This window comes from Spermophilus citellus (genome assembly GCF_964194105.1).
Source record: "Spermophilus citellus genome assembly, chromosome: 4".
NCBI lineage: Eukaryota > Metazoa > Chordata > Mammalia > Rodentia > Sciuridae > Spermophilus > Spermophilus citellus.
In genome coordinates this window covers 214104429-214119429 of record NC_138185.1, presented here as the reverse complement: position 1 = coordinate 214119429, position 15001 = coordinate 214104429, and the positions used below count along the sequence as shown (strand labels likewise).

At 47.1% G+C, this 15001-nt stretch overlaps 1 protein-coding gene across 5 annotated transcripts in view; it reads left to right on the top strand.

Moving 5' to 3' along the window:
* TTC7B (tetratricopeptide repeat domain 7B) overlaps window positions 1-15001 on the top strand; it is a 230839-nt gene that overhangs the window by 111152 nt on the left and 104686 nt on the right. For all 5 annotated transcript variants that reach the window (XM_081290633.1, XM_081290635.1, XM_081290634.1 and 2 more), the window contains 2 exons: window positions 2958-3021; window positions 6676-6813. In XM_081290633.1, coding sequence (XP_081146759.1) covers window positions 2958-3021; window positions 6676-6813 — 202 coding nt within the window. The remainder of the gene's footprint in view (window positions 1-2957; window positions 3022-6675; window positions 6814-15001) is intronic.

Here is a 15001-nt window from a genome sequence, read left to right as displayed (position 1 = left end):
AGGCTTGGTAAACATGGGCACTGAGGACAGTGGGAAGACGTGGGTGGTTAGGGGGTCGGGATGACTTCTTGGTGGCAAGGACTGAAGCCACGTACATGGCCAACTGCGTCCAGTTGGTCTGTCCACCTCTAGGGAGCCTGGCCCACCTTTGGGTTGTCATGTGGAGGCTTGTCCTCTTAACAGGGGCATGTCATGTGGAGGCTTGTCCTCTTAACATTGAGCCTCTGGGAAAGGCAATGTGCGTGGGGCTCATCTGTTCCTCCAAGAGCAAGTTTTGCTCCTCTTTTTTGTCACAAGGAGATTATTGGCCTTGTTGAGGAGAGTTGAGGGAGGACAGGATGTCCTCGGATGGGGCTGGCTGCTTCCTGACCGTCTTACCACTCAGGCAAGGGCCCAGGGAAGGTTCTACCTTGGTGTGTTGACAATGGACGTGGGTGGGTGGGCTACAGGCAGTGAATCCTGGGCTCTCCTCAGCTGGCAGGCTGCAGCCCAGAGGCCAGGCTTCTCCAGGGTTCTCTAGTGGAGTCGCGGCCAGGCGTGCTAGGGCCTGCAAGGCCGTGTCCCTAGACCTTGAGTGGACATTGCTCTTTCCGAGTCAACTTCCCATGGGCAGGGAGCTCATGGCCCTCCCTGCATCTAGCCCTGGCTCCTAGAGTTGCAGGTGGCCTTTAGACACCCCTCCTTGTTTGTCATGAAGTAGCTCCAGATGACGGAGGGGACAGGCGCAGTTGGTGAGATGGGGTTGGTAGAGTAAGGCCCTTCCCCTGTCTGGGGAAGGTTGAGAGTTCCCTGGGAGCACTGGCAAGACATGGCTGCTGTTTACACCTGAGGCTCCCTCGCCCGCCCTTGTTCCCATGTCTTCTGTAGATTCTAGAACCAGCACACAGATTCACCCCTACAGAGCCGTGGGTAGTTTGCCTACAGGCCACCTGGGACTTGACTCCGCCTTGTGTCTGGGATGGGGACGCCCCACTCTGCCCCGCTGGGACACAGCACTGCCCCCACCCGCTGCCAGCTCTGAAAGCTTGTCCTCCTGTCCCCTCTGGTGGCAAACCCTGCTCTTCATGCTGTTTCCGTTGGGCCAGTTTTCCACTCTCCAAGGCAGCAGCCTGGGCACTTCAAGGTCTCCCAAAGAGGAGACTGTCACAAATGGAAGGCCTGACAGTTGTGACCATCCATCCTGGGCCCCACACTTGCCTGAGCAAGGAAGAGGGTGGGAATGGCCAGAAATGAGTCTCAAGAATTCAGGATTACTGAGCGGGAGCCTTTGGTGAGCAGTGGTGTAGACTTGTCTCTTGAAACCACTCTTCCTTCCTTCTCTGGCTCTCCCTGCCAGCCCCACTGCGTGAGCCTCCTGAGCCCATCCTGACTGCCACAATGGGGAGTCCAAGGGAGAGGAATTAGCATCAGTTAATGCGTTACTTGTTAGCAACTCTGGTAAAAATAACACAACCTCACATTTAAGCTGGCTGGATGGCCCAGATGGAATTTGGAGATTATCCATGAACTGAATTGGCTGGTGTTAAGTCACAATTAGCATGGGCTCTCTCTCTTTTCAATTAGTCTGAACAATGCAGAACTGGCTAGCCTGAAAACATGGTCAAGGTTCTATTTCTGAGGTCTGGCACAGACGGGGAGATCTGAGGATAGCCACTGGGGGCTCACTCTCATGGGTCCAGGACACTCTCAATTCAGAACCTTTAGAGTCTATTTCTGAATTTGAGGGGAAAGAAGTGTTCCATCTTCCAAAACCCCAGATCCCTGTAAGCTGACTTCGAAGGAAGAGGTGACAAGCCCCCATGTCCTGCTTCTCGTTCCCAGGCCAGCCTTGCCGTGGCCTGAAGAGCGATGGGCATAGCCCACAGGGCTTTTCTTCCAGAAACCTCAGCATAGTCACCAGAGGACTGAGCATGGCATTTTTTCCTCTTGCTCCCCAGTGTCCTCGGAGGCAGTACAAAAATTGCCAACATTTCAAAGAGAACAAGTATTTATAATTATTTGGAAAACAGGGGGGAGGGGTTCCCTTTTTTAGGGGGAAATCTCTTAAATGATTGTGAGGTTATTTCTGGGAAGGTGTAAATCTAGTCTTTATTTAGTCATTTTCAAAATATCCAGGAGTTTTTTTAACTAAGCACATTTTTATTTATTGCAAAGCCTTTTTCCATTCTCTGAAAAAAAGTTGAGTTTGGCCCAATTGGTGATAACATTCATAATTCCACTTAGAGGATTCTGGAGCTTTAGAACAGGAAGAAAAAACAAATGCCACAAGTCTTTTTAAAAGTGCTCACAGTACAAAAAAATAGGATCTAGAGAGTGCAGATTGGGGTTATATTTGGGTTTTTATTGTTTTCTAATCTGCAGCAAAATTGAGCTTAGAAGCTTTTTCCTTTAATCCAAATTCCACAAAATAGATTAACAAGACAGCTCTTGAATATTACCCCATAATAAAACATGCATGTTGAAGTAAGACAGCTCACTGTGTTCTTATAGTATCAGGGAAAATATTCACACTCTAAAATTGCTTCCAATCTCACACTGCATCTGAATGACAGTAGAAGACATGGCAGTTAGCAGGTGACAGCCAGGAAGAGTGCTGCTCCGTGAACCCTCTGCAGTTCATGCCTCATAAGGGGCTCGGCAAAAGCTTGGGTTATTTACCTCATATCAGTTCATAGCCCCCTACATTACTGCCTCTGTAATAGTACATATGTTATTTGGGCTTTTAACTTGGTTTTTTTATAACTTCACTTCTGCCTGCCGTCAAAATGCATAGCTAAAATGTGTTAATTCCATGGATCACCATAGGAATAAGCAAATTAATTCAAGTGTCCAAATTACACAGTATTTTCATAGATTCTATATAAAAACTGAGACACTTTTAGCATTCCATTCTGTTCATGGTTGTGTTTGTGTTATTTTAAAACTGCCACATATCAAAGTTGGTTTTCTTTATGCAGCATTTTTTGTCCTCAAGAAAACACTGAAGAGGCCCTGTTGCTGCTGCTGATTAGTGAATCAATGGTAAGTGGAATGTGGCTTCATTGTTCTTTCCCCTGTCCCCACCCTCAGGATAGTGACTAGGATGGTGACTAGAGAGAGTTCTCGGGAGGGAAAGGGAAAGGAAGCAGTAGAGGTTTAAAGAGAGGATGTTTCTTAGTTACTGGAGGAGCTAGTAGTGTCTCTTGGTCACCTGCAACTTGGGGCTTCTCCTCCCATAGCAATTAGCAGGTATCTTAATTCATCCATCCATCGATCCATCCACTAGTCCTGGTGAATGCTGGCCCTGTTGTATGTATGTAAATAATGCTAACATGACCACCACCTAAAATGTCCACCAAGGGGAGAAAAGCCTTCTCAGGAGCCTCCAGGAGCCTTCTCAGTTTGCTTTGGCTTGAGGAAGAATGTCAGGATCGGAGCCACTGAGACTGCTCTGACCTTTCGCCATGTTCCCACCCGTTCCCAGGCACTGCAGAATTCCACTACCCAGCTCTACTGCTCTGAAGGATTGTCACCAGACCATCGAATTCCTTATGCTTACTTAGTGTTTGACCAGGATCTTGAATTATAGGCCTAAGACTGCATCACTCATCGTTCAGTGGACTTCTGTCCTGTGTAGCGCTAGACACTACAGCCTAGTTCAAAACCCTGGGGATGCTATGTCATAGTAGTTACTGTCACTGCAGGTAAACCAGGTGTTCCGAGCACCTGAGCAGAATATCAGCCTTCTAGAACTCAAAAGGACCATTCATCTGCTTTGGCAGATGCGGAACCTGAGGGCCAGAGCAAGCTGAATGCACATGCGTGCAGGGACTGCTGCTCCTGTTAGATTGCGCTGCCCCCCTCGGTGACTTCTACCCACCAGGTGGGCAGAGGGAAGCTTAAGGAAGGGAGAAAGGCTGTTCCCCTTCTCCTTGCCCCTCAGATGTGCTATTTAACTGGAAGTGTAAAATACTCCCAGATGGAAGAGTCACGGACGTGGAGCACACACGCACACATGCCAGAGCGGCAGGGTCAGCAGAGCCAGAACAGTCAGAGAGGGGAGCATCCTGGCCACAGGTTAAAACGCTGGGTTTTCTTGTTCTGCAAAAAGGCCCTGAGGTGTTTACAAGAGCCAGGCTCCTTGAGTCACCGCTGCTTTTGACTTAGACACTCTTGACGTCTTTGGCTTTCTTTCCCTCCAGGAAGCAGGTTGCCCTTGGCTCATCTTTCCTTGACTGTCAGCTGCTAACGGAGGACAGTGTCACTTATATCCTGTGCTCTGCCTTGGCACAGTCAGGGAAGGCACATAGATTCCCAGGTTTGCACTTTGGTGGCATTCAGTGGCTGTTGTGCAAGTGAGAGGCCTCATCTGCTTTGCCACCAGTGTGACAAAGGGTCAACTCCTGTTGGTATCCTACACTCTTCATCCCAAGTGGGGCTCTTCACAGCTGGGCAGTTAGTTTCCTTTGGCAAACTTGGTTGGTTAGGGCACAAACGCCCTGAACACATGGAGAGCATGCATTTGGAGCACTTGGACGGTTCTCATTGGAAATGTTGCGGTTCATCGTCAGGTCGTGTGTCCTGGTCTGGGATTTGGAGAACATGGCCACCTCTCCACAAGGGTTGCTCTGGCTGAGTGTGGATGCCGGGGATTGATGTCTGTAAATTTCCTGCTCCTCAATGGAGTGAGAGAAAGTTGAAGTCCCTGTGGACAGTGAGATTTGACTATGTGGTATTTAATTTCTGGAAAAATCTCTTCTGGGAATGGTGAAATCAAGTGACATCATCAGTAAATATGAAGGACCAAGTTTCCAAACAAGATGGTCCTTTAAATCACTCCTAGATTTAAGTTGCCCTTGGGATCTTTTCTTCATGTCCTTTGACTCCTTATTTTTTCAGTTGTTAGGTTTAATTTTTCAATTGTTAGGCAGAAAAACTGTGTGCTCAATTTCAGAACCCAAATGAGAATGCCAGGTTTTTTGGATGTCTGAGAAAATAATTTTCTTCGTTGGTTCTGATTTTAACTTAGAAACATAAATTTGTCCATAGTCTCTCCACCTACAAGAAATCATTTGGAATTGTACTGCTTTCTCACTGCATAGCAAATTAGTTTTTTCCCAGAGAAAAAGATGATCAGAACTCTATTTGTATGACTACTGCTGTGGCAATATTCTGGGCTACTTACTATTTGTGGATCTACTTAAGGTCCTGTATTGTACCTTTTTAGTCAAAAGGTATTGATACTGTCTCCAAAAATGGAAAAAAAGAAGAAAGGGTACATGTCGTATAACTTGAAAATCTCTCCTAAGTAGTATATGTTGTGCTTTGTTTTATTCCAGGCTTTGGTCTGGTATGGAACATACATAGCAAATAAATAAAATGAGACAGCAGGTCCCACTTCCTTCAGGGCATCTTTTATTGGGCTCAAAAGGCACTCTGTGTAGAAAACCATAGAATGAAATCTTCAAAAGCAGGCTCAATTCCATGAGAGAGGACTCACTTTGCAGGAAGTGGCCTGTCTTACATAGCCTCATTTGTCTTTGACATTTAAGAGCCAGGAATTTTAAAGTGAGTAAGTTGGATGGGCGGCTAAAAGCAAATGTCTTAAACTCACAAGAAATAAAATGTTTTACCTCATTAGCGAAAGGGAAGGCGTGTGTCTGGCCTTTCCGAATGTCAGCAGGAAGATGAGCATCAGCTGGGGGACAAGTGGCCCTGGAACCTCATGTCTGCTTTACTGGGGAAGACTGAGGGCTCTTTCTCTCCTTGTAGGGCCAGACAGCTCTGGAGACTTTTGCTCATTAGCAGGGGGGAAAGGCAGGTGAAATTCAGCCTTACTGTCTCAGAGCTCCCTATTAGGGGAAAAGGAAAATGAACTGGCTGTCGAGCCTCCCATGCATGTGGTTTATCTGGAGGGATCTGTGGAAAAATTAAATTTCAAAGCAATGGAAACAAGTTGCTATAAAGAGCATTTGATTTCTGGATAGATGTGATGAGTGGGCTGGGATGTGCCCCGTGTGCTTCCGCACCAGGCACTGGAGACTTGGAATTGGCAAGGTGTTCTCTTGAGTCCCTTGTGGTAATGCCATTTGAAGTAAAACTCGGCTTGCTTCTTGCCTTCTCTTCCACATCTGTTTTGTGCTTCCCTTTACAAGGTGAATTAGTCTTCAAGGTTCGTTCCAGTGAAGATGTCATTTAGGGATTTGAATGCTGTTCAGTGATAGAAGAAAAGCGTGATATATCTCCATGGGACCAGTGGAACTCGATGACACCATTTGGTGATGGGAAATGCAGGGCTGGGAACGTTCTCTACTCTTTAGAGCAGAAGCAGGATCACAAGTGAGACACGACAGGGTCCCTTGGTGGCTGCTGCTGCTGGCCAGGACCAGCTGTGTCTGCCATGAGGCCAGCTGTGAACCCAAGCCCAGGGAAGCTCTGCCTGCTTTGCCTGTCTCCAGACACTACTGATGGCTCACGCCTCGGGCCTTCAGCATTGGGTCATACTCTATGCCATGTGCCAGGGTGCTTTGGGGACTTGGAAAGTATGACTAGAGGTGACAGGCCCCTTATTGCTGCCTTTGTCCTAGGCTCTCAGCAAACTGTGAGAGGCCAGAGTGCCTGGGTGGCTTCTCTACCATAATGGTGGCTGCGAGCATGGGCTGGCTCACCATCTGCCTCTCTCTTCCATGTTTTCAGGCCAACCGGGATGCTGTGCTGAGCAGGACACCTGAACACAGGAGTGACCGCCTCATCAGTTTGCAGAGCGCGTCTGTGGTCTATGACTTGCTGACCATTGCCCTTGGAAGAAGAGGCCAGTATGAGATGCTGTCAGAGGTACAGCTGCTGAGAGGTTGACTCCCAAGTGGGGGTGAGGTGGCTGGGTGACCTCAGGGAGGAGCTGAGACCTGGTCCTGAGCCTCTGACCACTGACTGCCATGTGACCTGGGGCCAGTCATGAACTTTGGTTTCCTCCCCTGAGAAGGGGTGATTGGGCTGAATGATTGTATTGTGGCATTGACCCATGGCCTCTTACCACTAGTGGACCTCACCCAGCAGGCTCTGATTGTGGGAACGGAAGGCCAGTGTTACCCAAGCACTTTTTCATCCCATGTACTCCTCTTCATAACCAAAACAGGTTATTAATTCCCATCTGGGGTATTAATTTCCTTACAAAATGGTTTCATTTAAACTCTCAGTGCATAACTCCTGGTGACATGGCAGCTTCCGGCACATGTGTCATCAGGTTAGCTGATACAAACTTTCATGCCAGGCAAGCGCTGTCTTCCTTCACAGTGTATTGATGGACTGAAGGGACCCAGTGGGTTCCAGGTCTTGTGACAGTGCTGTCTTCCTCTCAGGCCCTCAACCTGGAGGAACTGCTTGGGTGGAAGCTTGTCTGGCAGGCTCAGAAGGAGCCAGTTGATCTGGATTATAGTTACAATGCATTGAGTTCCTGTCCAGAATACCAGATTCCCCCCTTGGTGAGACTGAATAAGTAAGGAGACCACTTTATCTTTCTTTTACCGAAATAGAAAGAAAGAAAGGGGAAAGAAGCAACCTTATTCTGTTAAAATAAACTTTTCTGTGTTATTTATCTTTCTCTTTCTAAATTTATACCCATTGCAACAGCCTCTGGGCATGAGGACAGGGAATGAAATACAGTAACAGATTGGCTGAAATCAGATAAGCGCTCACTCACCCTCTAGCCTGCCATGATGGCCACATTAGGCAGGAACCTTGGGGAACAGATGAGCCTGCGTGGCTGGAAGCTTTTTTTAGTCTTTGATTTGGTGACTATACAGGGAAGTGGTTACTTCAAACACACAAACCCCTCATGATGTAGATAATGCAGTGTCCAGATGCCCCAGCACACATGGCCCACCCTGCCATGACTTGGTCCAGGCTCAGGGTTGGTCCAGACTGTTTGTCCCCAAGAAGTCCTAGCCCCCATGGGGCGCCTAGGGTTCCCAGGCCCCTGCTCCCAACCAGCTTAGTTCCTGCTCAGCATGGCCAGGCGTGGCCCATCCGTGGCTTGGTACACCCACTCACATTTGAGTTCTTTCAAGGTGAACTTCTCTCCACCAGACAAACCACTTGACACCTCTCTGGGTCCAAGTGGAGTGTGTTTGCTAGTCAGCTTCTGTCCCCTGGTGTGGCAACACAGCCTTTCCCCAGTTTGAAATCTACCCACATCTGAAACAGTTGGGAGGAGCCCAAGGTGGCTGGCTCCACTCCATGGATAGGCTCTGGGCCCTGCCTGCGGTTGGCTCTTCGCTCCATGAACAGCCTTGGGGGCGGCTCCACTGGAGATCGTTCCCCCCCAGGTGGGCAGCTGCCACCCCCACCCATGGAATCTCAAGACTGCGTTTTCACTCAGATGACTTTGATCTTGGTGCCACCTGCAGCTTCTATCTTGTAGTGATTACCTGACACCTGAGTCACAGGATGGTCGGGTTGTGGGAGCCTCTGTGGTTCACAAAGTGACCACTGATCACATTTAAAATGGTGGAGGTAGCACCAAAGGCTGGAATGGAAGGCTGGAAGAGAGGGAATTGTATCAGTGTGTGTCCCCTGGGGCCTTTTGGATTTTGTGTCATATCTGTGTTTCTCTATTAGAAATGTAAGTTAATTGATAAAATATATAAAATAGAGGACATTTATTTTTTCAACATGAACATATGCTGTGACTAAGGTTGGGGATATAGCCTTGAGTAAGGAGAGGCCCCTGCCCATGGCAGCTCCCAATCTAGACTGAAGTGGCAGTGCTACCTTCCAGGTGGCCACCCCTGGGGCTGAGAAAGACCCCCAACACCCAGCCTCTGCCTTTCCTGCCCTTTCTACTCTGGGAGGAGGAGCCCCCCTCATCTCCTCCCCCTCCCCCGCCCCCCGCCAAGCACGTGGCCGCCATGCTCTCTGGTCTTCTAACTGAGATGGTGGGTGTCTTAGGAGAAAGAGAGCTCACAGCACCTTGAGGCAGCCTGTCCTCCCACAGATGGCTCTACCACTGCAGAGGGGCCAGGCCCACTGCTGCTAAGCAAGGACCCTCCCTACCTCCGTTCCAGGCCACATCTCGCAGTAGCCTGCTTTCCGCTTCTCCTCATTTACAAGGGTTTTCTTGAATCCATTTGGTGCTTTTCTTCCTCTCTTATTTGCTCTTCTATTTTCTGTGAACTTTAAGTTGAAAAGATAACTGGCTTTTAAAAAATTGGGGTAAAATTCACCTAGCAAATTGAGCCATTTTAAAGAGTAGAGTTCAATGGCATTCAGTGCGTTCACACTGCTGGGCAGCTGTGACAGTCACCTCCGCCTCGCCAGCGCAGAAGTCCTGACGAGGCTGCTCATGAAGAGGAGCATCGACTAAGCTCGCAGGTTTGAGGTTCAGAGTCCAGAAGCTTACTGTAGGCTCCATGAAGAGGGCGGCCACCTTGCTTCATCTTCTGATATAGGTGTCCGGGGGCAGCATGTAACCACATCTTGGACCGGGAGCAGAGAGGATGGGTAACAGCCCTCTAGTGAGAACTCGAGGTGCTCCACTCCCATGACCTAAGGACACTGTTGCTAGGGGGCAAAATTGCGGGAGAAATAAAGAATATCTACACGATTCTGCCCCTTTCAATGCTTTATTCCCTCAAATTACTCAATACAATTTCACTCTGTAGGTTCTTAATCAAGAAAATGACAATCCTTAATGCTAGGCACTGCAGTAGACATAATCAATTCACAGCAAATAATTCTAGATTAATTCTTAGCACTGCAAAACACACTTAATCATGACAGGCTAGTGACAGACATTCCCTCTGTGTGCTAAGTTCAAAAGTCTTAACCTTAGGCTTTATGTCCAGCAGATGCTTACTCACTCAGACCGCAGTGACCAGGTTCAGAACCAAGGCAGGCTTTTCCTGGTGTGAAGTGGACGACCAATTGAGGAGAGGGTCATAGGGAGAAGTTGTGGCTCTCACCAAGGCCCAGATGAGGCTGTAGAGTTTGAGAGCAATGAGGATTACGCAGAGGATCAGGAAATGATGACAAGTGATGGGATGTCAGATCCTCATCAGGCTTGTTTTGGCTGACTGAATCCCTGTTCATCAGCTCTGTTATTTATACTAAATTTTGGGGCTTTTGACCCCCCTTTCAATCCTTATCAGCTACCACCAGATTTCTCCATGACATCATTTACCCTGGGGTCAGATGATCTGGTCTGGTGATCTCCACCCTGATCTCCTCGCATTTCACTTCTTATCAGGCGGGGTCAGCCTGCCAGGGGCTTCACTCTGTTTATCAGGGTGAGGGGAAGTGACTTGTCTGAGGCCGTACTGGAGGGATCTGTTGGATGTGCCTTGTGAGGCTGCAGGTTTCAAACTGGAGTTTTTAAAATGGAGTTGCTTAGGCTCAGGCCTAAGGCCATCCTCACAGACTCCCACTGGGCCCTGCCTCCCAAGAGTTCTACCACCTCCCAGAAGCACCATCCTGGGGACCAACCTGTCAATTACAGTGGGCCCTTGGGGACACCACTAAAACCACACTGAGCCATGGGGCTCTAATCCAATGTTCTAATCCAACATTTTCATCTGCCTTGCAAAAGGAAACCTCAAACCCAGTAAGCATTCCCCTCTGCTCCCCTCACCCCCCAGCCCCTAGCCAGTGCTAATCTCTTTCTGTCTCTATGAATTTGCCATTTTGGGTGTTTGGTGTAAATAGAATTAGCTAATCTGAGACCTCTGGTGACTAGCTTCTTTCACTTAGCACAATGCTTTCAAGGTTAGCCACATTGTAGCATGTGTCAAGATTTGATTCCTTTTATGGCTAAATAACATTCTATTGTGTGGCTACACCACAGTTTGTGTATTTGTTCATCAGTGTTGGACACTTGGGTTTTCTTCAACTTTTAGTTAGTGTGACTAGTGTTGATGTGAGGGTGACTGGTTTTAAACTTCCTGTTATCTTAGTGATTATCACTATTGTCGCATATTCCATTTCCTTGTCTTTAGCGCCTGCACCATTGCCAGGGTGACAGTTCTCAAACAGGACAGGACCAGCACCCTTCTGTTCAGAAGCACACAGCTCTTCCCTCCCCTTCTTTTTTTTTTCTTTTCTTTTGTTTAATTTATTTTCCTTCCATAATGAAATTTACTTCATTGTTTATCTTTTTGCCATATGTAATAGCCCTGCATGTTTGAAATGAAGCAATAGATACCAATACAACAAAGGAAATAAAAGTTCCTCAGGACCCAACCATCCTAAGGTAGTTGACTATCCATTGACATTTTAGAGGCCTTTTTTTTTTTTTTTTTTTTTTTTTTTGGTACTAGGGATTGAACTCAGGGGCACTTGACCACTGAGCTACATCCCCAGCCCTATTTTGTATTTAATTTAGAGACAGGGTCTCACTGAGTTGTGTTGCTTAGTACTTCACTTTTGCTGAGGCTGGCTTTGAACTCACCATCCTCCTGCCTCAGCCTCCCAAGCTGCTGGGATTACAGGTGTGTGCCACTGTGCCCGGCTGAGACCATCTTTTTATACATTTTTATGCATAAATGCATGTATATTGTGTATGATTTAAGGAATGGGATGATGTTATGTGCATTTTTTGTGGATATTTCCTATTCTTTTATCCCCCACCCATTGACATTGCCACCAACCTAGTTGTCCTGGGGTACAATTCCTAGGGTTAGAGGGCTTTGATGTGAGTTTTGGATCTGCCACTAAATGATGGTGTGGTCCTAGGTGTCATCAGCCTCCTCTGTTTCTATTTCTTCTCCTATAAAATAGAACAATACTCATGTGTATCTCTGACAGTGGTGAAGGGTGTGCTTATTAATCCATATCAAGTCTCAGAACTGAGCCCAGCACAGAGAACTCACTGAATAGCAGCTGAGTGCCGCTGCTGCTACAGTTACAGCCACTGTATACATAGGAGTTACTAGGCACAGAGCATTTTAAAAACAAACATCTTTTGTCTTCAAGAAGTTTCCTGTCTAGTTATGGGGACAACTAGTAACACATGAAAAGAGACTACTGAATAGTGCAAGGTACATTAACTATATTAGAGAAGACTGGAGGGTGCACGGCCTATTAATTCCCAGGGGAATAGAGTAGGCCAGTTGCAGCTAAGTTTCTCAGATTGAGAGTGCCAGTCAAAGACTTGCAGAACATGTAAATGGAGTGGATCTAAAAGACCTGATAGGAATTAAATACAGTAGTTCCCACTATCTGCATTTTTGTTCTCTGTTGTCTCTGTTGTCTTAGTTATTTTTGATTGACCTTAGTCTAAAATATTAAATGGAAAATCCCAATAATAAACAATTTGTATGTTTTAAATTGCATGCCATTGTGAGTAGTGTGATGAATTATCCCACCTGTAAGGGTGAGGAACATCATCCCTCTTTCCAACATATCTATGCTGTATGCACTACTTGCTAGTCACTTATTACTTGTCTTGCTTATCAGATCAATTATCATGGTATTGTGGTGTTTGTGTTCACATAGCACTATTTTACCTAATAATGGCCTAAAAATAGTGCTGAAAAGAAGCACCAGGGCCTAAAATGAGGAAGGACCGTAACTTTCATATGTTGTAACTCTGCCATGCTACATATGATCTAAGAGCAGGAGATACCCTTTATCATCATATTGCAGAGGGATGAAGAGATTAGGCCCAGAGGGCTGGGAACTGAGGGCCGCCTCTCCTTTTTGGTAGGAGAGAATGTTAGAAAGAGTCTGGGACTAGACTGCACTATGTTGGCTAACCTTGCTTGTGCCCCTCATTGATGAGATCCAGCCACATCTCCCTATAGCTGATCTTCGAACAGGTTCTCTCTGTCTCAGGAATGATGCATAAACCCTCCTTTTTGTGAGGGGAGACTTTGGTAAACAGGCCACAGATAAGAGGTTCTGTCCTACAATTTTCCTTCCTTCTCTTGTCCCCAGCCACATCAACTCTTCCACAAGACAGGACAGGACACATTTTCCTTCTTGGCTCCTCTCCTCTCCCTACACGCCAAAAAGGTGCTCCTGATGTGATTGCTGGCAGTCCCCATTCCTCCAGTCCCCGCACCCTCAGTAGCAGCTCTGTTGTGTGCACTGTGCAGACCCAGCTTTGAAGAGCCACATTTACATTCGGGGAGCTGAGCTGCTCCTACAGGGCCTCTTCTCTTCCCATCCCTTTCTTCGCCCTGCTTATTGCAGATGGAAGTCTCTTGCAGCTCAAGACCTACTGCCTCTGTTTGTGCCCACATCAAGCCTTCCTTTTCTTCAGGGCACTGTTCAGCCAGAACTGGGCATGGAGCATGGAACAGGGGAAACACAAACCTGAGTTTTATCACAGCCTTGGTCCAAAAGGTTTAAATAGAAACACAATGTTTACCATCTTGCCAGTGCTATGAGTTTTCATGTTTTTTTTCAAGACTAATTGTGAGCCCTGCTGAAAGGTTTGTGTAGGAAGGAACACTTCTTCTTCCCCTTCAATTTAAACAGCAGCACTAGTTGGCATGACAACCCGCACTATTAAAAGCAAAGCAAGGAGCGCTGCTTCCTCTGTGTTTCAGAATGAGCCCACGCTGCTGGGGAGGTTGCTTTCTGGAATTTGACTATTGATGGCTCCATTTTGGCAGAATATTATGGGGTCCTTTTGGAAGGTTGTGTGTATTCTCCCTACATCAATGTGGCAACTTTGTAAAGACAAAAGTAGTATTTTTATCTTTCCCCTTGAACTCCTGTTCATTTGTTTATGATAAATCTTAACAGCACTGTAGTTCTGTGGGGAGAGCCATCTGCATGGTGATTGTCCCAAAGGGACTGTCAGGGACTGTCGTGGGAAGACATGGGCCTCTTGTGCAGCCCCACTGGCTCCCATTAATCAATAACTGGACCTGGACCTGGGAGCCAAGGTCCCCGGAAGGAAAGGCATCAGTGTGTCTGAGTGCCACAGACTTGAGCAACCAAAGCAGAATCCCGCTCCCAGTGGACGCACAATAAAACCTTGCCGAGCATCAGTGCTTCTCAGTGGCTGTTTAAGCTGCTCTGCTCTGCTGTCCCTTGATATGCAATGAGTATATCTTCCCCAGTCAGGGACAAAGGTTAGAGGTTGAGTGGGAGTCAGGCAGCAGAGGGGGAGATGGGCCCAGCTTGGAGCAGAGCCCCTGGACTGATCTCAACTCTCAGCGATCTTTGTGGACCAACTCAGTGATCTTTGTGGACCAACTCAGTAGAGACTTCCAGTATCATTTTGTATGATGGCTTTCCCCAAAGAATCTAAGCCCCTGACATGGCCACTAGTGTTTCCATAGCCCTATTATGGAAGCATTTTTTTTTTTTAATGAAGTGTTGGTTTCTTCTTCTGATCCTGTTTAAGCTGCTCCTGTTGCTCCTAGGAATATTGGCATTTTCATTGAGGGTCACAAGGTATATATCTCATGTTTTGTTTGAGCATTTAACATAAAAATTTCTTTAAATATGCTGTTTTAATCTTTTTAAAGGGTGCAATTCAGTGGTGGTCAGTTACATTCCCGTTGTTGTGCAACTATCATCACTAATTACAATTTTTTTTCCATCAGTTCAACAGAAACCATACCCATTAATCAATAACTACCCCTCTTCCCTCCCCCTTGCCCTGGCAACCTCTAATCCACTCTCTAGCTCTTGAGTCTACCTGTCTTGGGTGTCTGTAGGATGGAGTAATGGGGTGCTTGCTTTTTTGTGTCTGGCTTGTTCTTTAGCTGGTATTTTGAAGGTTCAGCCATGTTGTGGTGATTCATCTGATGGTGTGTGTCAACCTGTGTTGAACTTTTCTGCCCCAGTCCTGGGATTGAGCTGGCCCACCCCCACCCCCCGCACAGGCTGGGCAACGCTCTGCCACCAACTACCTCCCTGCCCTGGTTAACTCTTCGGGAACTGCCACATTCTCTTTTCATAGCAGCTGCACCGTTTTACACTTCACTGCGGTGCGCAGGGTTCTGCATTCCCACAGCCTCACCAGCATGTGCTACTTTGGTCACAGTCATCCTAATATGTGTTAAGTGGTATT